Genomic DNA, 27,560 nt, shown 5'->3' with positions numbered 1-27,560 from the left:
TTATTTGGTGTGTGATGGTTCACAAGAGCAAGAAATATTTCTGTGGTAGATGGGCACCCCTCCCTTTCCTAGAAAAGGGAGCTCCCATACATTTGAATACAAATTTCTGCATAATTCATAAACCTATCAAGTGAATAGAATTAAACTAGGCATGTGGAAGTTTTTCCTATGGTGGTTTGACACCATTCCCTATTCTAGAAAAGGGAGCTTCCATACAAATGAAACACAAATTTTTGCATGACTCCAGAATTTATAAAGCAAATGGAACCAAATTTGGCATGTGAAAATATTTGAAGGCAAAAAATATTTTCATGTTTGTTCGACACTTCTCCTTCAACTCAAGAATTAATCAAGCAACTGGAATGGAACTAAATATGGCATGAGAAAATTTTTGGGGACAAAAAATTCCTTCCTGGAAGACACATTTTTACACTTCTCGAGTAAACGAGCAAATGGAACCAAATTTGGCATGTGAAGGATTTTGGAGATAAAAAATGTTTCTGTGATGGTTTGACACCCCTTCCTACTTGGGAAGGAGGGGGGTTGGAAAACAGTCGAAAGTGGCCAAATACCACTAAATATGGGTATTTCCGTAATCGTGATGATGTACAAAAGCTAAAATTCAACCTCAGACACTGTTTTGAATTCTGAAAAGGCGACTTCGGGTTACTGAGAAAAAGCCCAGAATGACCGAATATCACCTAATATGGGAGCTCTCGGAACCAAAATAACGCTCAGAGGCCAGAAAGCCATTTTAAAACTCAAGATGACAACTTTTTTTGGAAATCAGCTGAAAGTGACCGAATGTCATCCAATATGGGTATTTTCAGAATCGAGGTGATGTACAAAAGCTGAAAGGCAAAGATGTTTTCATTTCGATAAAACCAACCATTTCGAATCGATTTTCCTTTGAGTTTGAACGTATCCAATGTCCGTTTCTTTATGCATTTGCAGACTATAAACAAATCGGAAGTTGAATCTTTGGATGTAGGTAAAATCAATTTACAGTGGTTGAAATCATTTAAAAAAAATGGGTGGAACGAAGTTTGCCGGGACAGCTAGTACTAAATAAATGCCTCTCCTTTCCTAACGTGGCCAATCGAGATTATCCGTGGGATCATTTCTCCTATTTTTCTATTTTTTCTTTCAAGTATTTACTTCTCAGACTGTCTACTCCCGTATATTTATATCACTGAAAAAAAAATCCCTACTGACAGTTTCTGAATGGTGAAGATTTGAGACGAAAAAGGGTTAAACGCACTGAATTAGTGTTTGACGCGATGGGGTAAAACATACATTTTTCAGTTTTTCGTTTCTTTTTTCAAAAAATCACAAACCCCAATCAACTAAAATTAAATGAAAATCAGCTTCAGCGAATAAAAATTTTTGATATAAACCTCTATTGAAACGATTCTAAGCTTATATGTATTGCAGCGTTTGGGACTAGAATCAAATATTTAGTGCAGAGTATTTTCATCGCAGTTGTCTACAAAAAACAATCAATGGTTGGGCCTGAAAGAATCTGCTCATATAGTTTAAGTCTAATCTTTGCAGCGCAAAGTATAAATATCAGTAATAAATATTGCCTTGCATACATGAACTGAAATCTTTAAACATTAATTTGGAATACTTCTTTAGATTATTTTGAAACCACAATGTTTTCCAACTTTATGCTTACTGAATGCTTGTTTTCAATTTTAGCCCCTGAAAGTTGACGTAATCGATCTCACATTACTCCTAAAATCAATGGGCCTCAAGTTGGAGTATCTGGACTTTGAGGAAGAAAAATCTAACACAGACTCATTAACAGTGGACATTAGGTGTCATAAATCGGGTGTAATGGCGAGAATGAGCTACGATTTGGTGGACTGCTCGTGCCCGGAAAAGGATGAGAAAGAAACCTCGTTCTGGGAAGTGCAAGCCACCGGACCGAGTGTGTTTTCCAAGCACAAAAACAACACATCGTCAAATTTACTACCCGAGGTCTCCGAAAGCTGCTCGATGGTTTCCAAAGCAATGCTATCAAATTTGTTGGATTATTACCGTTCCAGTATGAAATCCATTGAGCGTGGAGAGGATGTCCTGCAGTCCCCGTTGAAGGTCGCTATGCCACGAATTTGTGTTTCTAGTCCAATATCAAAAGAAAACAGAATTTCTATCGCTACGCCACCAGCAGAAGGAAAATTCATGGCACTCATCGAATCCGTTGCCTCGCCAGAAAAACAAACTGAAGAAATAATATCCAGTCCACCAAAAACCACTGAACAAACAAAAGATGACACAAAATCTGACCATTCGGTTGAAGGCGTTGGAATCGATAACACAACTAAGGAACTGTCCAAAAGTGATTCCGGTGACAAGCCTGTAATATCAATGGAGCCCACACCGAATAAGTCTCAAGAGAGTAGAATGCCCGACGATAGTTCGTTCGCTAATAGCGAGGCCATGAAAGCTTTAATCACATCAAGCCCTAATGAAAAGGTTCTCGATTCTGTATTCAACGCCGATCAAAACCACGAAAGAGATCTTAACGTAATTCACTGTCTCCAGCAAGCACGACAAGAAATTGATACCGCACTGTTGGTCATGAAGTTGAATAACTCTCACGGAGGTCTCCCATCAGGTTCCATTATAACAACCACACCACAAACTGTGGTCCGCAAAAAATTGGCTACTCCACTATTACCAGAGCGGTCCAGTTCATTGACCAACATCAACCGAAGGATGTCACTTCCAGGTAAGGAAAATTAATATTTCGGTACAATGACTAAATTGTTTTCTCGTCATATCAGGACATCCTTCACCTTCGCCAAGAATCGTACATAACCCAAGCGTCCCAAAAAAATACACTAATGTCACTTCGAAGCTTGCTTCAGTAAGGCCTGCAGTTCGTGGAGATACTCCTCGTCCAACGACGGCTCAAGTCAAGACGATCACTTTGCTACGCAAAACGAGTTCAAGCGCATCTATCTCTACTATTGGCAGCTCGAGTGCTGCTACCAAAGGTATCACTTTGGCCAGCAAAAAAGGGATTGGAACTGCTACAAAACCAATCGGTAGCGTGAAAACCGCTCCCAGTAAACCGGTGCCAATGGCTACTGGCGTTACTCGCTCAAAGAGCTCTGCTACCATTGTTAAAAAATAGATTTCATTTGATTTGTAGGGATTTATTCCTTTTGTCTGCTACGCTCTACATACAACTAAACTGTAAGTATATATACCAATAAAATACTGTTTTAAACGATTTAGAGTGATTTGAACCGATTCATTTGGGCAGTAGTTTAGCGTGACTGAGTGACACCCGGGGTGCTCATAGAACTCCTTCTTCAGTTCATCGGGTTTATCGTTAGTCGGTGTGTTTACATTGATCAGGGTGTACCTAATTGAAGAATCTGCCCTTGATTGTCAACACACGTGTAGTAGATGTGGTATTTCAAAGTAGTTCCCGCGATAAGATTTATCACTCGGAAAACATATCCCAGGACTCACTTCACTCCACACATCTCGGCCTGGCTGCGATTTCCTAATAGCCAGAGGTACGGTAATTGGGTTGTTTAGCTATATCAGTTTTTTTATATCATCTGGAAGAGCTGAATTTTCTAAGCAAAACGTGATTTTCAAAAATTTTCTATCGTTGTCCTTCTATTTTTAAATCACGAATAAAAACTACTCAAAATCTGCTCGAAATCGCTACAATGACAGTTTGCCTATATACCAACTGTCATTGTAGCGATTTGGAGCGATTTTTATTCTTCATTTGAAAATTGAAGGACAATGATATACAATTTTAAAAAATCATGTTTTGCTCAGAAAATTACCTTCTTTTAGCTAATATAAAAGAATCAGAAATCCGTGAGTAGCTAAACAACCCATTTGACCAGGGATACCAGATGTGCAGATCTGTCTGCAACATGCAGATTTTTGGGATCTGTGGGCAGAATTTTGTTGATTCGCAGATATTTACAGACTTTCAATAGTTTTTGCAGATATTTGTAAAAGTTTACCTCTATTTGCGCAGACTTCCTCAAAATGTGTGCAGATTTTTGCAGACTTTTGTCTGCCCAAGCGATTTTTTTTTTCGAATCACGGCTAGATTTTTCACAGATTTCAAGCAGATTTTTCCAGGTTTTCGAGCAGTTGCAGACTTTTTTCAAAAACATCTGGCATCTCGGCATTTGACAGAGGTACGAGGCTGATGTCGCTGGTAGCGCTATCTGGTAACGTATTGCCAGTATTTTTTTTTTCGAATCGACGGTTGTAAAACTTTACACATGTTGACAACTAATCTTGGATGTATCTCTGTGGTTATGTTTTTTTAAACCACCGGTTCTAACTGTTGATTTGAAATTTTTTTTATTAAAACAGGAACATAAAAATTTAATAATTGATATTATATAATATGTATTGATAAAATCACAATTTATTTATTGCTAATATGAATGATTATATTCAATATAAATACATTTTATACTTCTTATCAGAGCATCAAAATCAACACAAATTGAGATGTCTAAGGCTAAGAACTAGTACTGCACCCAGGATCGATTCTCAAACCTATCTTTCTTACTTACCTTACAAATCAGACGAGAGCCGTAGTGGCTCTTGCTGTTGCTGTATCAAGAAGTTGTTGCCATTCCGCTTAGTTTTGGCAAAAACATCATATCAAGAAGACTGGCATCTCTGGATCGATGACCGACCTACCGCAACCTATTGACTTTCGCCAGGTGTGCAATGGGGTTCTCTCCAAGCAGCGCGGGCAGCTCATGGTTCATGCTTACTTACTTTACTTTGTTGGCTAACGGACCGGGTCTAGGGCCGAACGAATTAGAGATGTCCAGCTTCTTCTGTCTTGGGTAGCCGTTCTCCAGTCTCCTTGTACACTAGCAGATCGTGCATTTTCTTCCACCGTGTGCGAAGCCTACCACGGAGTCGACGGCCTCTTTCTGGTTCTCTACTGAAGATAGTTTTGGCGACTCTCTCGTCAGGCATTCTGGCCACATGTCCAGCCCACTGAAGCCTGCCCGCGGTATTACCGTCACTGTATTAGCATGTTTGTATACCTGGTACAACTTTCAAGGGAATTACGGCTTTTACAGTCTTAGGGGTGTATCAAAACGCTACTAGGTTTTATGTCCGACGTTTCGGCCTTTGAACTTGGCCTTCCTTAGGGGATATAAAGTTGTACTGTTTTTCGTTAAGCGTACAAAGCTTCACGATAGGTTGTCATAGCTGTCTATAGGATCTCTTTCAAAGTACCACATCACAAAGCACGATGCGTTGGTGGATTTAATTTCTTTTTCTCGGGCTTTTTATCGCACCTCTTTTTATCGCACCTCTCGCCAAGTTTTATCGCACCTCTGGCCAAGTTCAAAGCCCGAAACGTCGGACATGAAACCTAGTAGCGTTTTGATACACCCCTAAGACTGAAAAAGCCGTATTTCCCTTGAAATTTCATGTTACAGTCGTCTTTAAATTTGAATACCTGGTACAACTTCATACGTCTGTGCCACACTCCATCTTCCAGTTTACCGCCAAGTATTGAACGCAGAACATTACGCTCAAAAACTCCGAGCACTCATCGATCAGCTTCCTTCAGCGGCCATGCTTCATGTCCGTAAAAGGCCACGAGGGGTATCAGCGTCCTATACAGCGCTAGTTTTGTGCGAGTTTGCAAAGTACGGGACCCTAGCTGGTCACGTAGTCGGTAGAAGGTGCTGTTGCAGCTGCAACTCGTCGTTTCACTTCACGGCTCATATCGTTGTCACATGTCACAAACGTACCAAGTTAAACAAATTCGGAGTTAAGCAGCGTAATGCCTCGATAGTTGCAACAATCCAATTGATGACCCTTCTTATAGGTAGAGCATATTAGGCCTTCCAACCAGTCGTTCGGCATTTGTTCATCCGCCCAGATCTTTAGCATTATCTGGTGGATCGCATAGTACAGCCGCTCGCTTCCCACCTTCAGAAGTTTGGCCGGGATACCGTCCTTCCCAGCGGCCTTGCCGTTTTTCAGCTCACTAATCGTCTTTTCATCTCCTCCTGTGTTGGTGGCTCCACAGCTTGTTCGTCACTCATAATCGTCATCCTGTTCCTGCTCTGCTCATCCGGCCCCTCACCGTTCAATAGCGCTTGACAATGCTCCTTCCACCTGTAACCGTCCACCTGCAACCGTCGGTTCATGCACTGTTATGGTTCATGCACTGTGGCCATTATTCGTCGTCCGTCTGTACTCCACCGTAGATAGTCCGCAGCACCTTCCGTTCGAAAACGCCAAGAGCGTTAAGGCCCTCCGCCAGAAGCGTCGTTGTACCGATTTCGTATCAGGTACATCGTCAACTTTTTGCTCCATTGCACTAGACTCGATCGAAGTGGTCATGTCCGAGCCAATATCCGCACCGCAATTGGTGCGTACATTTGTATGTCTAAGAAAAACGGGCCGTCGATGAGAACATGGTCAATTTGGTTTGTTGTACGTTGGTCAGGTGATCTCCAGGTGGTTTTGTGGATGTCCTTTCGAGGAAAGAAGGTACTTCGGACTGCCAGTCTGCGGGAAGCTGCGAAGTTGAAGCATCGCTGGCCATGGTCGTTCGTCACGATGTGCAGGCTGTGCGGGCCGATCACCGGCTTATATATGTCTATGTCTTCCCTACCGATTCAAGCATTCATGTCCCCGATGACGATCTTGATGTCTCTACGCGAGCAGCTATCGTAGAGTTTCTCCAGCTGTGCGTAGAACGTTTCTTCCTCTATATCGGGTCGTCCTTTGTGAGGGCATTACACATTGAGAATAGTGTAGTTGTAAAACCGGCCTTCTATTCTCAACAAAAACAACCTGTGACTGATCGCATGCATGCATAGTGCACAGTACTATAAAGCCGATACCCAGCTCAATGGTTGGCGGCCACAAATCCGCCGTACCTTCTCTCCTTTCCGGCAAAGCCCTTGGAGCGCAACGATATTGAAGTGGCCGGGTTCTATCTGGTCCAGTTTAATCCTGTCGCCACCCGGGGCGTTCAGCGATCTACTGTTACATGTACCTAGCTGCTAATCGTCGTACTTATTTCGTCGGCTAGATCATTGCCGATTGTTCCGGTTCGTTTTCGTCGGTACTACGGGGAAGTGGGCATTATGCCTTGGATCACACTGCGGTCTATTTTATGCCAACTAGTACGGGTGTACTGCTGGTACACTGTGGTCAAGATATTTAATCCAGCTTTCCACGAGCGGTAATGGCGAACAGTGCACGCAACCCATTTCGACGTTTTCTGTAGGTCAGGGAATATTCAATCGCAGCGCAGTAACGGAGTAGAAAATATGATGCGCGGATGAAAATAAACAAAACTGTTTATTAAAGTTGCTATGCTACGTTGCAAAATTTTTAAGTTTTTCACTCCGTTACTGCGATTGAAAACTACCCGACCTACAGAACACGTCAAAATGGGCTGCGTGCACTGCCCGCCTCCTGGGAAGCTGGATACATATTCGAAGATTGAAACCCGATTGAAGTGATTTTTTCTACTGTTACGGCGCTATTTTTTGCATTATTAAATAAGCGGATTTTAACTCTTATTTTCTCTCTTTTTTTAAATGAAATGTATGAAAAGTAGCCCCACCTAGAAAATTTCCTTAGTGCGCCTTCCCATGATATTTACTAAGAAATAATGAGGCTCTCTTCCTACACAGTGAGGACGTACTCTGTGGTTACCTCTCATGAATAATTCAACCCTAGATTTAACCGTATAAATTTGACAGCAAACGTCAGACGTTTGATTTCAGTTTATATTTATATCAGGTCGTTGGAATTGTTGGTAGTGTTTTTCACATAATCAGTTCAAAGCGAATTAACTACTTTTTTTACTTATTTCAAACAAGATTCCGCTAGAATGGACCGTAGTAGACGGCTATCTAGTGATAGCTCCGTCAGTCCAATTGCTGCCATCAATTTTGCCACCGATAAGTTTCCGTGCTGCATTGTTTGGACTCCAATACCTGTATTAACATGGTTCTTTCCTTTCATCGGTCATATGGGCATTGCAATGTCCACCGGTGTAATCCGTGATTTTGCTGGACCGTACTTCGTTTCGGAAGACAACATGGGCTTTGGTCGGCCCACACGATACCTTCAACTAGATCCAAACTTTGTGAGCGGAGGCATAGTCGAATGGGACGAGTGTGTTTCAAAGGCTTCCGTAGTTTATGGTACCAGGATGCACAATCTGCTTTGTGACAATTGCCACTCGCACGTAGGAATGGCGTTATCGCTGATGAAGTATAAACAGTATACAAGCTGGAACATGGTAGTGCTTGCATTCTGGATGTTCTTTGCCGGAAAATATGTTGGTATCAAGGGATTCCTCAAAACGTGGTCACCGTTTGCCGTGGTCCTGATTACATGCACGCTAGTAGCAATCTACTTAAAATAAATTCAAGAGGATCGTCGTACTGCAAAGTGAAATGCAGCTCCTCTACTTCAGAAACATGTGGAACACCGCTATATTATTGTACTGTATTTATATTTAATTTATGTGATTAATCGGATTTAATAAATGGTACCTTTTTAACCTGAATCATGCAAATATTCATGTAAAATATGAATAATGCTACATTATATTTACTCTAGAAAGTGCAAAGTATCAAAACGATTGCCTTTCAGAATGTTAGATGCTCTGTACGTTCATCGGTGAGTTTATAACAGAGCAACAAGCATGTTCCCCCATAACTTCAAAATTGCTTCACCCAATACATATGTGAGAGATCTATGCGTAACAAAGGCCGTTATGAAAACGAAAATGTATTCTTACTTCGTTGAGAAACAATAATTGAAAACATATTGCAATTATAAAATCATGTTTTATTATTTATTCTCTTCAGAGGCTTCCGATTTATAAGGACATAACGAAACAAACATAAGCTTAAGATAACCTTTAGATCGTACGAGTGCTACGTTAAAAAATACCATATCTTGGTTCTTTACGAACTACCAAAAATCAACCAAGTTTCTCTTATTAACAATCAAATCAAAGAAGTACAGTAGAAAAAAGAATTAAAACTTTTTAATGGCTTCATTCACCTCATCGGCGCTTTCCAGCAACTTCTTCCATTGTGGTACGGTCAAACTAATACCTTTCTTGCCCGGAAGCTCCTTACCATCCTTCTCATAGTATTCGCGGACATTAACATACACCTTATTCTTGAATTCACTGACCGTTATTTTACGGTTCCTATCAAGCTGCCATTCTGGTTCTCCATTTTTGTTGGTAGTACTTTTGGTGTCTCCGTCACCTTTACTTTTCTTAACAGGAATGCGCTGAAACAATTTAAATCATACTATACTCGCATTTTACAGCAACAAACTTACTTACATCATCTGGTCCAGAATCGGAATCAGAGGTATCGTCCTTCTTGTTCTTCGGCATTTTGCTTTTCTATTACAGGAAAAAACAAGTTGTAAATAGGGTTATGAGCGCGCCGGAGTTCAATAAAGGCGACGCATGAAAACACGGAATGTTACGAATATTACTGAAGCATCGTTAAAAAAGAAAATGTATCACTAACCTACAATTTCGTATCAAATAATCAACTATTGTAAATCACACAACTATTTAATTTGAAAAGCGAACTGCTCAATACGCACTCTGGAAATAAAATGGAAATGACGCTTGCTGGATATTTTGTTTCGACTCTGTTTGTGGACACTCGATTTCGCCTGGCGCAAATTGCATGCAATGCGCGATGCAGAGATGCCAGACATTTTTTAAACAACGATAAAAAAAAATATCGCCCATTGAATAAATGGAAAATTTGCACGTTTATTGAAATTAAAGTATTGATATTTTTTACTCAAGTCTGATGGATAGCTGATGTGTTCATGGTTCGATTACTTCATAGCTTCGCAGACCGCAGACAGACGTCCAAGCTAAGACCCAAGGTTTTGATAACAAAGAAACCCCAGATAGATTTTTTCACTCTTCAATGAAGTGATACATGTACATTAAACCACAGATAACAGACATCCAAGCTAATTTTGCTTCATGTGTAAAAAGATGCAACGGTTTTTTAGCATGTCGCAATACGAAGCATGGTGGCGCTACGAACACTTAGTGGTCAATGATTCGATAAAATCGATAGTTTTCCAGCTCTTATCGATATTATTGCAATAAGAAGCGTTGCCGTTTTATAATGTAGAAATTTTGAGCTGTCGTAATTTGTACATAATCGACAATTTTGTTCAATCCCAGTTTATGTCTGCGATAAATTTGTTTGTTTTAGTGTTGCTATGAAAAAAATACACAAACCTCACAAAAACAGTGTTGTATCGTTGCAAAAACAGCGACTCTACTATTTGTGAGAGCTTTCATACGTCTGGCAGCTTTGACTATAATCCAGCGCTGCCATCACTAAAGTGGTTCAAGTCGCAAGTTGCAGAAAGATGTCGTTAGCATTCCAAACGAGTAAGAATTTGAAATCTTACACACGATTTCTGGAGTTTTTGTTCTAGCTTGGATATCTGTTATCTGTGATTAAACTAAAATAGAATAAAAATCCATCAATTAAGTCAAATTTTCTTTACAACTCCATGCTACTTGCAAAGCTAACACGTCACAGCCTCGCTACTACCACCGATAACAGACATCCAAGCTAATTTCGTTCCATGTGTAAAAAGATGCAACGGTTTTTTAGCATGTCGCGATAGGCAATATGGTGGCGCTAAGAACACTTAGTGGTCAATGATTCGATAAAATCGATAGTTTTTCAGCTCTAATCGCTATTATTGTAATAAGGAGCGTTGCCGTTCTTTCATGTAGAAATTTTGAGCAGTCGTAATCTATACATAATCGACAATTTTATTCAATCCCAGTTTACATTTGCGATAAGTTTGTTTGTTTTAGTGTTGATATGAAAAAAATACACAAACCTCACAAAAACAGTGTTATATCGTTGCAAAAACAGCGACTCTACTATTTGTGAGAATTCTAATGCGTCTGGCAGCTTTGACTATAATCCAGCGCTGCCATCACTAAAGTGGTTCAAGTCGCAAGTTGCAGAAAGATGTCGTTAGCATTCCAAACGAGTAAGAATTTGAAATCTTACACACGATTTCTGGAGTTTTTGTTCTAGTTTGGATATCTGTTATCTGTGATTAAACTAAAATAGAATAGAAATTCATCAATTAAGTCAAATTTTCTTTACAACTTCATGCTACTTGCAAAGCTAACACATCACAGCCTCGCTACTACCACCGATAACAGACATCCAAGCTAATTTCGCTCCATGTGTAAAAAGATGCAACGGTTTTTTAGCATGTCGCGATAGGCAATATGATGGCGCTAAAAACACTTAGTGGTCAATGATTCGATAAAATCGATAGTTTTTCAGCTCTTAGGAACCATTTAAATATTACATAACGCGGAATTTGGCAATTTTCAATACCCACCCACCCCCACGTAACGCAATTTTACATGTTTGCCACACGCAATGTAACGCTTCGCTGAATACCCCCCCACCCCTGAGCGCGTTATGTATTATTTGAATGAGCCCTTATCGCTATTATTGTAATAAGGAGCATTGCCGTTCTTTCATGTAGAAATTTTGAGCAGTCGTAATCTATACATAATCGAAAATTTTATTCAATCCCAGTTTACATTTGCGATAAGTTTGTTTGTTTTAGTGTTGATATGAAAAAAAAACACAAACCTCACAAAAACAGTGTTATATCGTTGTAAAAACAGCGACTCTACTATTTGTGAGAATTCTAATGCGTCTGGCAGCTTTGACTATAATCCAGCACTGCTATCACTAAATTGGTTAAAGTCGCAAGTTGCAGAAGGATGTCGTTAGCATTCCAAACGAGTAAGAATTTGGCGATTTCTGGAGTGTTTTGTTCTAGCTTGGATATCTGTTATCTGTGGTTTGATGTACAAGTTTGTTCATTGCAGCGTAAAGAAATTTTATCTTGGGCTTTTTTCTCATCAAAACCTTTGGTTATTTTGAGTGCCTGTATGAACAGACATAAACTAAATCTCGCAAAAACCGTCACTAATTCGGGTAAATTTTACTTAAGTCTCGTTTGCACTATTCATTTAAGGGGTAATATCCACCAACAAGTTTTATTGGCTTAAATCATGCTAAAACTATCCTAGAATCAAAATCTACATCGCCCAAGTACTGATCTAAACTCGAAATTCGTTTAAATCAATTTTTACCAAACAACTTTTATGCTCCAAAATAACATTTTTCGTTTATTTGGCAATGCTCGTTTTTGTTTTTAATTTCGAGGCCTTGTAAACTAGTAGAAATTACCCATGATCGATATCGTGTTTCAAATTTGAAGTACAGAGACCGCTGCATCAAGTTTCGGCCGTTACAGCGTCTCTACAGCACGTGTTTACTCACAATTTCCATTTGTTTAGTCGATCAGCCGTTCTCGTTGTGTACGTTCTTTGTTTGAGTTTTTTGATACTTTTTAACTGTGAGTTATACTTACAATTACTTAAATATAAGTGACAAGTTTGAGTTTTGCGTGGGATCGGACGCCAATCAAAGTCACTGAGCGCCGCATGGCTGATACCCCGAGGGTAGGCGCAGCATTTGATCAGATAAAAAAGAAAGAAGAAGACGATAAAGCCCAGGAAGAACAACTTTACGGTACAGGGATAGCTGACCCCAAAAAAATTTACGATGTATTTTGCGGTGAGAACAGTAAACGGACAATGTTATTTTATTGTAACCATAAAAAACATGGTATTTTTACTATAAACTTGCAAACGATTTGTGTCATTACCATGTTTTAACAACGTTTTTCGATGTTGCATCTACCACCGACAACATTTTTACCATGAAAAACATTGTCAGTGACTTCTAAATGTATGGGAAAAATTCCTGAAAAAATGCTTTTAAGATACATAACAACCCCGCTTTTGATGGTAAAAAAACAAAAACAATGTTTTTATTGTTCTGGATAATGATATTTAATGTAAAATTGATGTATTTACAATGAAACGTAGTTAAATTATGGTATAACTATGTACAATTACAGCAACTTTTAGGGTTTTTTTGAGTTATTTTTTCCGAGGACTGATGAAGGTTAAAAAAATATTATAGGGCTTTATTATTGCGATTCTTAAGATTTATGGCATTTTGAAACTTTAAACGCTTTTTTCTCAAAACTAAAATCGACAAGCAGTAGAACTGAAAAAGTTTACCTCCGATTGACTTGAAATTTTAACTGTAGTTTCTTCATTAGATTATCTAGTGAAGTAAACACGATTTTGGCGATTGATTAACAACAACAAAAGTTATATATTGACGTAGAATACGTCTTACGGCAACAATCACAGGGACCCAATTTCAGTACAGGGATCCAATTTCAAAACCGAAAACATCGAGAGCGTCACAAAAATTGTCCACTTTCAAACGTATTAAACTCAGTCAGTTTCCAACCGATTTCTGTCATTTTCGCAGCAATCGCTTGGAACATCATTTAAGCACCCGTCCAAATGCAGAAAATTGTAATCTGATTGCTCAAACTATTGTTATATTGAAAATTATTGAACATTGTCGAAACGCAAATGTCGACTTTGGATTGGTCGCTTGCTGCCTTTCCCTAAAAAGGACGACAGAATGGAGTACCTAGTTAGCCGGGAATGCACTCGTTGGGCTATATAAGAGACTGTTTATCCTCAAGCAAATCAGTTTACTAGCAGCAGGCAGCAGCAGCGGACATCAACACCGATGGCAGTAGGCGAAGTGGATCAGCAGCGGGCAACAGTGGTAGTGGTTAGCTGCAGTTCCTACCTCTTTCAGTTCGGCTTCCCTTCGATCTGAGTTGGACCCCACTAGCGGTAATCCAATTCAGATATCGTTGGGTGAATACAACCCGAATCTTAAAGAGAATCGCACCGCCAGGTGGTTTGAGAAGCCACCATCATCCAGCGCATGTATATATAGGGTGTGTGCACATATATAACGTGTGTGAATATCTATATCGTGTGTCGCTAGCGTGCGTGGCTTGCTATATAGCGTGTATAGTGTGTGTGTGTGTGTGTTTATAGCGTGTATGTATGCATGTCTGTAGCGCGTGTGTGAATGTTTATAGCGTGTGTGACTTGCTAAAAAGCGTGCGTGGTTTGCTGTATAGCGTGTGCATGTCTAGCGTGTCTGTGTATGTCTATAGCTTGTATGGCTTGCCATATAGCGTGCGTGGCTAGCAGTATAGCGATTGAAATTTTCATATATAATTGCTAATAAATCACCTCATGTAGGATTTAATTATCACTGAAAATCATTCAAAACTAAATTTAATTTAATTTCTGAGCTAGTGAGCCTGAATCACATAATTTTTCGCGCAAGTCTTACTAATTGCAGCAGTCAGTTGTAAAATTATCTACGCTATCGTAAAATGCAGAAAATTGTTATTTGAACTGTTATATCATAGATGGGGAATGCCCTTGTCTATAGCCTCTTCGTAGCCACTGCCTAAATTAAGATATCTTAGTGCAACTTGATACAAAAGACAGCATCAAAACAATTCAATTTCATTCTTGTTTTGGATACGGCAGCAAGTGAAACCGCGGTGCCAGCTACAGAGGTAAACGTCATCTGGAGCAAAGAGACTATTAAATTAATTAATCCCAATACAATCAACACTACACTCATTCCCAAACCTATTCCAAGAAACACTTAGACATAAGACAGGCTGTCGTATTCTACGTTACCTCTGCGGTCGTGTCTTATAAACAACCTCTTCAACTATTTTTTTATATATAATTAAAGTCGATTTTTTTGTCGAAAAAGAACTTTTTTTTTCAAACCGTTGCCATTTTGCGAAGAAAAATTCTAAAAATATAATCATGTGTACTTTTCTAGTGATGCTTAGGGGCCATCCACATACCATGTGTACAGCTTTCGGGGGGGGGGGGGGGGGGCGGTTGGTTAATGTCTATGGTCCATACATTTTTTTTAGAATTTATATGGGCAGTTGTCCACGGAGAGGGAGGGGGGGGTCAAAATCATTAAAAATCTGTCCACGTCCCAAGTAACAATTTAAGTCGTATTGCATTCTTCTAGCGGTTTTCATGACCAATTTCGCAACACTGCTGTTAAAACTAGAAATACTATCAGAACCTCCTGATAACCGCTATAAGTTGGCTTCACAGCCAGGTGGCCCACCCTTGCCAACCTTATTGAAGCAATTATAAGAATGGCAAAAAAACTGCTTTAAAACCATATGGAAAGAGTACCGCATACTATAAGCAGCTGGCATTACCTCTTTGAGAGCGCAATAAGTTTGGTTGCATTATTGCGCTCTGCTACTTGCCACAATAAGTCCAATTCAACTTTTCATTGCTTGACAGCAACCGCAATAAGTTGATTTGTTGTGCCGTTCCTGCACACACACCAGAACATCACGCCACTTTTTTTAATAAGGAAATCTCTCGCCGCGGAAGAAATGTTTCACCTGTGTTGGTTATCTTCGTGCAATCGATTTTATTTGATGGTGATATTGTAGAAAGATAAGAATTAAAGAGGGGTTTTTAGTAGGTTTTGTACTTCTCAAGCATATGCGCATGAAATTTTGTCGTGCATTTTGAGAACGCGCTTAAAATTTATGCGCCATCAAAATAGTACGGGCTTACAAAGATGATTTCATTGTTAGCAAAAATGAAGTGGATTGCTTCAGCTCAGTTTTTCAGAAAAAAAAAACTAGCCGTATTCCTTAATACAGAGATAGATTAAAATCTACTTTGGATGTTAAATTTATTTGTTAGTCAGACGACGATTCGATTTTCGTTTCAAGATCATGAAAAGTTTTAAAAATATCAATATGGCGCGGTTGGTAATTAGTTGGTATCAATCGTAGCCGCAATAAGCCTAGTTCAATGATATATATGTTGTAAGGTGCGGCAAAGGTTGGATGCCTGTATTATTAGAGAAAAATATGGTAAATCCCTGGGGCCTAGACAACTTTATTTTTATGAAAAATCTGACATCATCTGAATATTGAATATATTTCGAAATAAATCAATAGTGTCTTGCCCCTACCTTATTTTTAAGGACGCATAATTTAACGACATAGGAAATTATTTTCAACCGAAACAAGACAAAACTGGCGATAAAATTAAAAAAAAAACTACCGAACAGTACTAAGTACTAATACTAAGTTTGCCGTGTTACTTTAAGATGCTCTAAAGCATTTTACACACATCTTACGGAGACTGCGACATAATTCTGCATCACACTAAACCAACTAAGCCGCTTTTGTCTCACAAGTTCAACAGGCTAAAACTGGGCACTTATTACAATTTTATGAGATATTTTTCATAGCCAACTAGTAGTTTTTTAGATTTTGAATGACCGCAATAAAACTGGTTTCTATGTTATATGACAGCAAGCTGGAGTGGTTTTATGGGGCAATAGATAGAAATAATAAAACCAATAATAAAGCAAAACCGCATTGACTCTTGCCGGTTTTTTTGTAAGTTTTATTAGAGTTTTATTGACAGCTATCAGTGTTCATTACGACTTGCTATTTTTGGCAACGGATTTAACCGCCATAAAACCGTTGGTAACATTCATTGCTGTGATAAAACCGTTAGAAAACCAAGTAGCTATAGAATTCATCAATGGCCCAAGAACTCATCAATGGCAAGTACAAATCTTTTCACGGTAATCATTTTCATCGGCACTGCGCTTCCAGCCCGCTAGAACTTGACCCTCGGCCACCAGTCTCCAACACACAGCGTTCTACGGTCGACTCGCTGACAACTCCGGGACGCAACGACGCATTGCGGAATCCTCCGAACCCCCCACCGCAGTCGTGCCACTGCCGCCAGCGCTCAACAGTCGTCCCGGTCCTGCGTGTGGTAGCGGGGAACGGGGCTTCCAAAATGTTAGTCACGGCAAGTACACTTCCGTTTCTTCCGCATGCACTACTGATCCGCACTACGCTTCCAGATCACAGAGTACCACCGTAAAAAATTATCTGACTGTGTACTACCAGAACGTGCGGGGCCTACGAACCAAAACAAACGAGCTGAGACTGTTGCTTTCCAGTTGTGACTACGATGTCCTAGTCTTCACTGAAACCTGGCTCCGACCTGACATCATTGATTCGGAGTTGTCATCCGACTACTCCTTATTTAGATGTGACCGCAGTGAGCGTACCAGTGAACTATCGCGGGGTGGTGGTGTGCTTATTGCAATCAAAAATAACATCACAAGCACTTTGATCTCACTGCCGAACAGTAGCCATCTTGAGCAGGTTGCTGTTAGGGTCCACCTTCCAAGTCGCTCACTTTACATCTGCTGTATATACTTACGGCCAAATTCCAATGCTGATGTGTATGCTGCTCACTCTGCAGCAATCGGAGCAATGTCTGATCAGGTCGACACTACTGACGTTATAATGGTGCTAGGGGACTACAACCTCCCACATCTAAGATGGCAATGTGACGCGGATCTGAACGGTTATTTGCCCAGTAATGCATCGTCTGAACAAGAGATAGTACTTACTGAAACACTACTCGCCTGTGGTTTAGTTCAATTGAACAATCTCACAAATGTGAATGGGCGCTGGCTGGACTTGCTCTTCAGTAACATGCCGGATGAAGTCGAAGTAGACGAGCCCCCACACCCGCTGCTACCAGTTGATTGTCATCATAGACCATTCGTTGTATTGCTCGATGCTCGTTGCGATGTGTTAAAGGCTGCGGATCGACCAGCCGAAGTGGAGTTAAATTTCAGGCGGTGCGATTTTGATGTGCTGAATAATGCTCTTGCCTCTATCGACTGGCAACAGCATCTGGTTAACGAATCCGTCGATTTGGATATGTCTACTTTCTATGATAAACTGTTTGAGGTAATCAACACACATGTTCCGCTTGTACGTCGTGCGCCCCACGCATCAACTCGCAGGTTTTGGTGGACTCCCGAACTTCGCCACTCAAGGAACATGCTTCGGAAAATGAGAAAAGCGTCTTCAAGTCGAAAACCCAAGAAAACCGTAGGGTGCTTCGGAATATGGAAGCTACGTATAAGAATCTTCTTGCTGATACTCACAGGGCGTATTTGCAAAATGTACAACAAAACCTAAGGCAAAATCCGGCCTCTTTCTGGAAATATGTAAAGTCACTTAAGGCTGGCCCTAGAATACCGTCCAGTTTACAACATGCGAGTAAAACCTCAAGTACGGCTGATGAAGCTGTTGAATTATTTTCCGACTTCTTCCAAAGTGTCTATAGTACATCGTCCCCTGCGATACGTCCCGAATGCTTCCAGAGCGTAAATTCGTATGACATAAGTCTACCAGAAATAAGGTTTTCGATTGGAGAGGTTCGAAAAGCACTGGAAATGTCGACACCACAAAAGGCGCTGGAGCGGACGGGCTTCCGCCTCTACTTCTCAAAAATTGCGCAGCATCACTGGCTCATCCTGTTTCATGCCTCTTAAACTTATCACTCTCTTCGAGGGTCTTCCCAACGGTCTGGAAAACCGCACGCATTGTACCGATCCTCAAAACAGGCAATATTCACCACGTCAACAATTATCGTGGCATATCAATACTATGCTCACTTGCGAAGATATTCGAGTCGCTAGTTCATGTCGTGCTATATAGAGTAGCACGACCGCTTATATCAGAATACCAACACGGGTTTGTGCAACAAAGGTCCACAACCTCCAACCTGATGTGTTATACAAACGCACTATTTCCTGAAATTGAGAACAGAAAACAAGTCGATGCTGTCTACGTCGATTTCTCTAAGGCTTTTGATGGTGTACCACACGATTATGCCATCGAAAAACTTAAACGTATGGGGTTTCCAGAGCACATCACCGAATGGCTACACTCATACCTCACTAACCGTAAAACCTCAGTCTGCGTGAACTCCGTGTGTTCCAAAGAGTTCGTCCTCACGTCTTGTGTCCCACAGGGAAGTGTACTGGGTCCGCTTATATTTGTTTTGTTTGTAAACGACATATGCACTAGACTGAAGTCCCAGAAGCAGATGTTTGCTGATGACCTCAAATTCTATAGAGTAGTATCGGCACCTCTGGACTGTCTGGCTTTGCAGGACGACAACAACGAACTTTCGCTATGGTATTCACAAAATGGCATGAAAATGAACGCAGTGAAGTGCAAAATTGTCTCATTCACAAGACGCTCTGACTCTGTAAACCATACATATTACATCGATGGTAACGTCCTGGAGCGGGTCACTTCTATTCGCGATCTAGGAGTCACAATAGACTCTAAACTCCGATTTCATGATCATGTCTCAATCATTGCAGCCAAAGCGTTTGCAGTGCTCGGACTCATTCGAAGGCAGTCGCGCCATTTCACTGATGTATACACTCTAAAAACCCTCTACCGTGCATTGGTTCGGAGCATCCTTGAGTATGCAGTTCAAGTCTGGGCACCATACCAACTAGCGCACGCCGTGAAATTAGAGCGGATACAAAAGCAGTTCATTCGGTATGCTTTACGCCAACTACCGTGGAATGATCCGGTGAATTTACCTGACTACACCGCGCGTTGAATGCTTCTCAATTTAGAAACTCTCGCAGCCCGTCGAATCAAGCTGCAGAGAACGTTTATTTTCGACATAATAGAAAATGTTATTGACTGTCCAGAACTGTTAAGACACATCAATTTTAATGTACCCCCGCGAGCCCTCCGAAGTTATCCCACGATTAATTTACCTTTCCGAAGAACTAGTTACGGACGTGATAGTGCATATAATGCATGTCTGGAAGCATATAACGATGTCAGTGACCTACATGAACTGGGTTTGACGAAAACGGCTTTTAAAAATAGAATTAGAAATTAGAATAAGCTATAATTAGTCTGTACGATTTTTATTCGAAGACGAGAAACAATAAACAAATAAACAAATTGTTACTTGGGGTGATATGTGGATGACACCTTATGTATATAATGAAAAAATGTTTGTTTTTGGTTATAGGTGGAGTTGGGCACGACTTCTAAGCTCGCCGCGGAAGAACTTAAAAAAAGCGGTTTACGGCAATTGCTGCACAGCCACAGCTGCCATTTTGTAAAAAAGTAGCAATAATTTGTATTTTCATTTTCCAAGAGTTGCTTAATCCAATGATATATTATTTATATACCTTACATCTCAAATGTCCTTTAGAAAAATTCATGAAAAAAGCCTTGGTTTTTTGAGCATTCGGTGGATATTACCCCTTAAGAAATCCGATGAATTTTTGGTTAGTTTTAAGCAGTGCTGGTATGCATGTGTACATAAACCACACAGACTAGATCTGCCCTATCTTCATGGACTTTTGCCCATACACATTCTTGAAAATTTAATTAGAGCGTGGATTCTGGTCTCAAAGGCTCCCCAACTTCCTATATGTGAACGTTTACGGAAACATTTTTTCATGAATTTACCGACTGGACAGTGACAAAAATCTATGTCCCTTCATTTCATCCGAAATGTTGGTATCATACTCTAGCCCATGGGTCGCAATCGCAGGATCAGTTCAGATACGCTGTTCGATTCAGCTTTGAAGATATATTAGACGCAACATACCACGTTTTACTAGAGTACTATCGAGGAAAAAGTAGTAAAGCAAGTAGTATTTGTAGCAAAATAATACGTTTGCTATGAAACGCTATGCATTTGCTGCACTTCATCAAAGCTAACACGTCATAGTTAAGAGTGTATGAGTGAATTGTGTATCGACATACTTCGAGTCCCGAATACCTGTCCATTAACGTACCCTGGTGAAATTGTGTGTTTTTTCATTGTGATTAGCACTTGAGCCGATCGTTAGAAATATTTACATTGTGGGTCATATAAATAAAAAAAATCGCGGAAACCCGAAAAATATCAAGTCGCTTCAAACAAGATTTTGTAGTTTATTTTTATGATGAATTTCGTGATAACCAACAGGCCATTAAATCATAAAGCTACCGCTGTTGCACCGGTACTATTCCATTACCTACAGGATCAAGAGCGTTCACCGCAAATTCATGCTTTTAGCCAAACTCGTCGTGCATCACAATGAGCTTCGTCATTAAAAGTCTGTCTTTAACCACGAATAATTTTCGTAGTTGACAGTAGCAATGGGCGATCTTCGAAAAAAAATCGATTCTCCTGCATCGATTAATCGAAATTAATAAAATCGGTTCATAAAAAAATCGAGCCCGAAAAATCGATTTTTGTGTGGTATAAGCTTGTTACGACCTTTTTGGCTATATTCATGGAGATTTTGTTTTGTTTGCGTTTTCTGGTTTATCAATCATGTTCAACGAGTTTTCGTTCACAACATCTACTAACGATACGGCTTTTTTAGTTTATTGCCATCTTCTTTTACCGCGTGTACTCTTTTGGCGGTTTTTTCTACTAAGAGTTTTCGTTGTCGCTCATCCCATAGACCATTTCACGAGACGTTTGTAAACTTGATTCATGAACGAAATTTTGACAGAAAGTTTGGAACCGCTGTCATAATGCACGTGAAAGCATCATCAACATCAGCAGGATCCGTGACACCTGTCAGTTCGTGAAATGGTCTATTGTTTAGGATGCACTAAGAGCAATCCAAACCTGTATAATTGGGTTGTTTAGCTAATTCAAATCGTGATTTAAAAAGCGAAGGACAATGATAGAATTTCTTTTTAAATCACGTTTTACTTAGAAAATTCAGATCTTTCAGATGATAGAAAAAACTGATATAGCTGAAGAACCCAATTCATAAAAAAATCGGAACATCCGCAGCACAAACTCAAATAAACAAAATGGCGAGCGCAACACCATGCTGAACAGAATGCAGCACGGCATATACACGAACATTTAATTCAACTTTTGCAATATTTGAGTTAACGAGTACCCCGCTACTCATAGTTGAAAAATAGGTTGAGGTAGCAAATGTGAAATAATGTTGGCTAATATCCAAAACGGTAAATTCAATATCCAATGCTATGCAAAATTTCAGCTCAATCGGAATTCAGGAGTATTTGGTCTAAATTTCACTTTCTCGACTTCTGAAGTAAAGCACAGTTTGTAATAGTTTTTTTTGTGCCAAATGTCTTATGCCTTTTTCACGCTATAGCAGATATCGCGTATCTTGAAACATACATGCATCTAGTTTTCACGGAAAGTTTGGAGTATGGGATTTGAAATCAAGATGAGCAATATTTCATCATGTGTACGGGTTATTAGAAATGTATAAAACGTCGAAGTCGGGTGTTATCCAAAAAATCGAAATTTTGTTAACTGTTCGTGAGGGCTAAACATTGAACACTACTTCTAAATTAAACTGTCAAAGTCCATTGCCACCCCATATACACCAATCAGTTAGTAATGATTGTATACAATACATATATGTCAAACTTTCGAGGCGGTCTCGTGGTTGGCAATTTATATTCAGTTCGAGGTGCAAACTTGTCTCGTCGTTCTTTTCATCCTTGCTAGGGATGGGCGAACGGCTCACGAGCCGTTCATATGAACCGGTTCTTAGAAAAGAGCGAAAGAACGAACGGCTCACGAAAAAGAACCACGGTTCTTTGGGCGCAGCAGAACTGTTTGGTTCGCGCGAACCCGAAGTTTACCGAGACAACACGAACTGTCAACGCTCGTGAATCATTGTGAACTATGAGTCAGTTCAGAACCGCTCTTGCAAAAGAGCCGTTTCACCCACCCCTAATCCTTGCTATTTTTCACAACGCATGCGTATTAGCCAAATTTCATACGGGTTTGTCTATTGATGTCGCGTTTACAAAGGCAAAAAAATGGTTACTGCGTTAAAAATACTGGAGGGACTTAATTTGGCTGCGGATTGTTCTTTTTCAACTCGACGACAAGGTTATCCAGCTTCCCTGACCTACAGGAAACGTCGAAATGGGCAGCGTGCCGTTACCGTTCGTGGAAAGCTGGATATTCTGGAACCTTGTGGGGGTGGTGACATACTCATGAAAAAAGTTGTCATGGACGTAGACAATTGTTTGAACCAACAAAAACATTTGAAATGCGTTTTTCTCGGTTTCATGTCTACTGAACTTTAGTCAATTTTAAACTATGGTCATCCCGGTAAAAATTTACACATTTTTCAGATCAGTGTCCGAGTTCCGACCACACACTTCTTCGGAGAGAAGAAAAAAATTTTGTACACTATCAATAAAGAAATTTTCTACTTTTCAAAACAAAGTGTTCTCGGAATTCGGCCGCAGACGTTACAATAGCAACAATAAATGCAATCACTATTGTCTTCAATCCGTTTTGCACACATTTATTCAGGCGAAAAAAAAACGATCTTGCCATCCAAAGGATCGATTCAGTAGAAGATCGCGCGTAAAGAAATCGATAAAATGACCTAAAAGATCGATTTTGCAAAAATCGGATCGATCTTGCCCATTGCTAGTTGACAGTAGTTGCTCATGAGTCATGCATGTATAGTTGAAAATATCAGCACTTCATAACATCAATGACTTCAAATTGAACTAAACCGAGCATAAACATTGATCTTGAATTGTCCAGTAATAATTTGTATGCAATTTCAACAAGCAGTAGAAGTAACAGAAAACATACGTCCCTCGTAGTCTGTTTTATTTGATCGATCACGCACGGATACGTTATTACCGATGTCTCTTTGTTTTTACGTTTAGGTTTTGTCTTTGGAAAAATAAACGTTCACCTTGATATGCCTTATGGAGTGGGTATATGGGGAGGAGGGAGACCGTTTTTTAGGGAAATGATGCAGTTCAGAAAAATTTATAGTTTTCTCGGGGGTAATTATCGTCCTAAGCATGTTTTCATGCCAATGAAAATTAATATTATCATCAATAAAAGAAGCAGGAGATTCCGGTTACAACAAGGGAAACTAACATGAAAATATTGGTACATTTTTTAAATGAAAATATCTTTAACAGAACGAAACAAACTAATATTAAATGTGAACCTCACGCGATTATATTGTCTGCAGAAGGTTGATCGACGAAGATATATGGAATTAGTGGACACCACATCACGCTACCATGATAATGATCGTGTTAAACGTTTGTAAGTTGTATGTATCGTTATGACAGGCGACCCCAGAGCGTGGGTGTTGATCCTGCATATTAATAGGACCGATTCCTTGAAATAAAACACACGCGTTTTGGTGTTCGTTTGCGAGATAGATATTCTACAGAATGTATAAATATGGAGTTGCAGCTAGTTCTTTGTTATCAGTCGGTCGAGAACTGAGCAGTTGTTCAGCATGAAGTTTTTTATATTCTGTCTACTTTTGGCTGCTGTTTCAGCGGAAGCACCGTTTTCTGGTTATGCACCGTCAGGATGGCGGCCACAAGGAGAACAGTTTCGGTTACCAACGGAATACGGAGCTCCCGTAGTTCAGCAAGCAGTAGATGTTGAAGTTACTAAGGGAAACATTGCCTATGCAGGCCAACTCGTTGAAACGACTACTGAACAAAATCTGTCCAACGAATATCTGCCACCAACAACGACCAATCTGGTAACAAATAAAACTATCATGAAGACATCAAATAATATAACTTAAATATTTTTTTATAGCCGGGACTTGACCCAATTCGAGTCCAAGGACTTCCTGATAATCAGTTTAAAAATTTCCAGCAGACTAATCCCCAGCAAGCTGCTCGATTTAGTCTGCAACGAAAAATTAACCCAGCTCCAAAGCCATTGCAAGTTCAACAGCCTCAGCCTATTTTTCTCTTAAACGGTCAATTACGTGTCCTACCTACCAGCAATTTTCAATTCGGTCGTCAACAGCAAGCCGAGGTGCCCGCACAAACCTACGGAGTCCCAGATGCTGGTAACGATGACAATGGGAAAGAAGAGCAACCTGGTACCTTCGATCAACCAGAAGAAACACAACCCACCGAGCAACCGGAAACGGATGAAGATGACACCCAAAGCGAGCCAAATCAGGGTAACGATCGGCCCGTTATTGCTATCTCCAATGCCTTTTCAGGCCAGTATTACATCCTCGGCAAAGACAATAATCTTCAACGGGTGAAATTTTCGACTTCGCAATCTGAAGAGGATCGTCGTCAAATGGGATTCACTGCCCAGCTGCGTTACTCACCAGTCGAACCAATACAAGGACCCGTTTACGCGTATAACGAACAAGGTCAGTTGGTCAGGATTTACAAGTAGAATGGGACATACTGTCTGAGCTTTTGGCTTGATCAAATATTCTGGTCATGCAAATACTTGTCTAGAAACCCTTGTATATCACGTGCGTCTGTTTGAATATTTCGTATATAATTTATTTTGATTTCTTTTTAATTTATTTTGAATTTAATTTATTAGAAAACATGTTTATGCAACATTAAAGAATGTACTCTGTATTGATTTTGTGAGTTAATGACTCATTAACGATTCCGCATTGTGCAGCAGTTGTCTTTCTGATGACACTACCCATTAGTTTATTTTGAACGATCATTTTTCAAAATTTCTGAATTCCAGGAAATTACTCGAAAAACCTTTCAGTTGGTCTCGAGGTACGATGCTGAACTAACACGCCAGTCGTCGTAGGTTCAAGTCTCGACTCGGGAGAGACTGTTAGTGTTAGTAGGATCGTAGCGCTAGCCCCGCAAATGTCCTGTACATCAAACAGTTGGCTGCGAAGTCTGCACACTAAACTGCGTAATGTTTTCTCGGTAAAGTAAGATACCGAACTACCTGAAAACATTTTAGTTTACCGTTGTTCAGTAAGAAAATTACTGAGAAATCGAAACCGTAAGTGTTTACCGGAATACCGTAAATTTTTAGCCGGAAAAATCCGTAAAACTAAAAATTTCCGAGTTCATTTAACTAAAATACCGACTCTTGGATATCATTTAACCGATATCATTTAATATACCCTGATATCATTTAACTGAGATTTCGTCGAACAAAAATAACTCTTACCAAGATTTCGAAAAACTGAACTGTCAAAATAACGAGTGCTTCACTAACAGTTATTTTCGTGTTTCGGTGTAAAAAGAAAAGAAGCAGGATTTGCGGCTGATTATTATTATGGAGAAATCTGCAAAGTTCAGATTAACTAAAATATTGAGTGAGTATACACTTTTTTTCTCAGATCTCGTTTTTTTGCTGCAAAGAATATTTGAAGGAAACGATTAATTCTTTTTCCAATTAGTTTTGTAGCTGTAACTCGCTCGCAGGATGGGAGTTGCAGAGTGATAGATGTTACTTAATTTCCTGGAAGTAATACAACGCTCCAGTTTCAACCAAAGCTGTGTTTGGTTGAATCAGTTGACCTAGTAATTAGCGTTTTCTTCCTTGTTGAACAGCAACTTGACCAGATCGGTACAGCATAAAGCATTGCTGGTCTAAAAATTTGTTTGTAAATCAAAAATTTGTTCTTTAAACAAAGTTTAGAATTCCTGTTAATGAGAGGATATAAACATCTCGTATATTTGATGCACTTGGCTTGTACACTCTCAATGTGCTCTTTGAAAATAAGTTTTTCATCGTAAATTAGTCCCAAGTACTTAACCTTGTCAGACCAACTTAAAATAACCCCATTAATCTTGACAACGTGATTATTGTTTGGCTTGAGGAAAGAAGCCCTAGTCTTATAAGGAAAAATTATCATTTGAGTTTTAGAAGTATTGGGAGAGATTTTCCACTTTGGCAAGTAGAAAGAAAAAATATCTAAACTTTTCTGCAATCGACTGCATATGACACGAAGACTTTTTCCTTTTACGGAAATGCTTGTGTCATCGCCGAACAATGACTTTGTGCATCCTGGAGGCAAATCAGGAAGATCTGAAGTGAATATGATGTACAGGACTGGGCCCAAGACAGATCCTTGAGGCACACCTGCTCTGATAAGAAATCTATCAGATTTTGAATTCTGATAGACAACCTGCAGAGTTCGATTAGTGCAAGTAAAGTTTTTTAAAATTTTGATTAGGAAAATTGGAAAATTAAAAGTTTGCAATTTCGCAATCAAACCTTTATGCCAAACACTGTCGAATGCTTTTTCTATGTCTAAAAGAGCAGCTCCAGTGGAATAACCTTCAGATTTGTTAGTTCGTATCATATTAGTAACTCTGAGTAATTGATGAGTAGTGGAATGCCTATGGCGAAATCCAAACTGTTCATCTGCAAAAATTGAATTTTCGTTGATGTGTCACATCATTCTGTTAAGAATAATTCTCTCAAACAGTTTACTTATTGAAGAAAGCAAACTGATTGGTCAATAACTTGAAGCTTCAGCTGGATTCTTATCCGGTTTTAAAATTGGAGTAATTTTTGCATTTTACCATAATTTGGGAAAATATGCAATTTTCAAGCAGCAATTGAAAATTTTCACTAAAAACTCCATTGAGCTCTCAGGCAGATGTTTGATAATTATATCAAAGATTCCATCGTCACCAGGTGCTTTCATATATTTGAAATTTTTAATAATTGATTTAATCTCATTCAAGTTTGTTTCAATTATTTCTGCAGGTAAAAAAATCGGGGAAGAAATTGAATCAAATTGACGTGTGACTTCATTTTCAATTGGACTCACAAAACTCAAATTTGAGTTATGAACACTCTCAAACTGCTGAGCCTTTTGTTCATT

General features: G+C 39.6%; 5 protein-coding genes across 7 annotated transcripts in view; 4 read left to right on the top strand and 1 right to left on the bottom strand.

Annotated features, from left to right (window-relative positions):
- The window catches only part of LOC129722897 (protein PRRC2C-like), a 26,361-nt gene extending 23,117 nt beyond the window's left edge, over positions 1–3,244 (top strand). Inside the window, exons 2-3 of the mRNA XM_055676737.1 lie at positions 1,702–2,737; positions 2,793–3,244. Of these exons, the coding sequence (XP_055532712.1) occupies positions 1,702–2,737; positions 2,793–3,145 (1,389 nt within the window). The 3' untranslated portion in view covers positions 3,146–3,244. The remainder of the gene's footprint in view (positions 1–1,701; positions 2,738–2,792) is intronic.
- Positions 3,245–7,751: 4,507 nt separating this feature from the next.
- LOC129722153 (transmembrane protein 222) lies at positions 7,752–8,569 on the top strand. Of its 2 annotated transcripts, none has more exons than XM_055675409.1 (2): positions 7,752–7,810; positions 7,875–8,569. In XM_055675409.1, the coding sequence occupies exon 2, from the start codon at positions 7,886–7,888 to the stop codon at positions 8,423–8,425; it is 540 nt and encodes a 179-aa protein (XP_055531384.1). In that variant the 5' UTR covers positions 7,752–7,810; positions 7,875–7,885; the 3' UTR covers positions 8,426–8,569. The 2 variants fall into 2 exon arrangements, with proteins under 2 accessions (XP_055531384.1, XP_055531385.1); XM_055675410.1 differs by having other exon boundaries at positions 7,789–7,806.
- Positions 8,570–8,832: 263 nt separating this feature from the next.
- On the bottom strand, positions 8,833–9,714 carry LOC129722154 (RNA polymerase II transcriptional coactivator). 2 transcript variants are annotated; one of them, XM_055675411.1, is made up of 3 exons: positions 9,558–9,714; positions 9,365–9,427; positions 8,833–9,309 (listed from the first exon to the last, which is right to left on the bottom strand). In XM_055675411.1, exons 2-3 carry the CDS (start codon positions 9,416–9,418, stop codon positions 9,046–9,048), a joined length of 318 nt encoding a protein of 105 aa, XP_055531386.1. In that variant the 5' UTR covers positions 9,419–9,427; positions 9,558–9,714; the 3' UTR covers positions 8,833–9,045. The 2 variants fall into 2 exon arrangements, with proteins under 2 accessions (XP_055531386.1, XP_055531387.1); XM_055675412.1 differs by having other exon boundaries at positions 9,562–9,701.
- Positions 9,715–16,624: 6,910 nt separating this feature from the next.
- LOC129720266 (uncharacterized) lies at positions 16,625–18,449 on the top strand. The gene is made up of 3 exons (XM_055671720.1): positions 16,625–16,667; positions 16,742–17,859; positions 17,916–18,449. The coding sequence occupies exons 1-3, from the start codon at positions 16,625–16,627 to the stop codon at positions 18,447–18,449; spliced, it is 1,695 nt and encodes a 564-aa protein (XP_055527695.1).
- A 5,723-nt stretch (positions 18,450–24,172) lies between these two features.
- LOC129722101 (uncharacterized) lies at positions 24,173–25,363 on the top strand. The gene is made up of 2 exons (XM_055675336.1): positions 24,173–24,473; positions 24,533–25,363. The coding sequence occupies exons 1-2, from the start codon at positions 24,219–24,221 to the stop codon at positions 25,133–25,135; spliced, it is 858 nt and encodes a 285-aa protein (XP_055531311.1). The 5' UTR covers positions 24,173–24,218; the 3' UTR covers positions 25,136–25,363.
- Positions 25,364–27,560: the final 2,197 nt, after the last annotated feature.

This window comes from Wyeomyia smithii, chromosome 2 (genome assembly GCF_029784165.1).
Source record: "Wyeomyia smithii strain HCP4-BCI-WySm-NY-G18 chromosome 2, ASM2978416v1, whole genome shotgun sequence".
Taxonomy (NCBI): domain Eukaryota; kingdom Metazoa; phylum Arthropoda; class Insecta; order Diptera; family Culicidae; genus Wyeomyia; species Wyeomyia smithii.
Note: the sequence above shows the minus strand (reverse complement) of the source record. Positions and strands in the feature narration are given on the sequence as shown.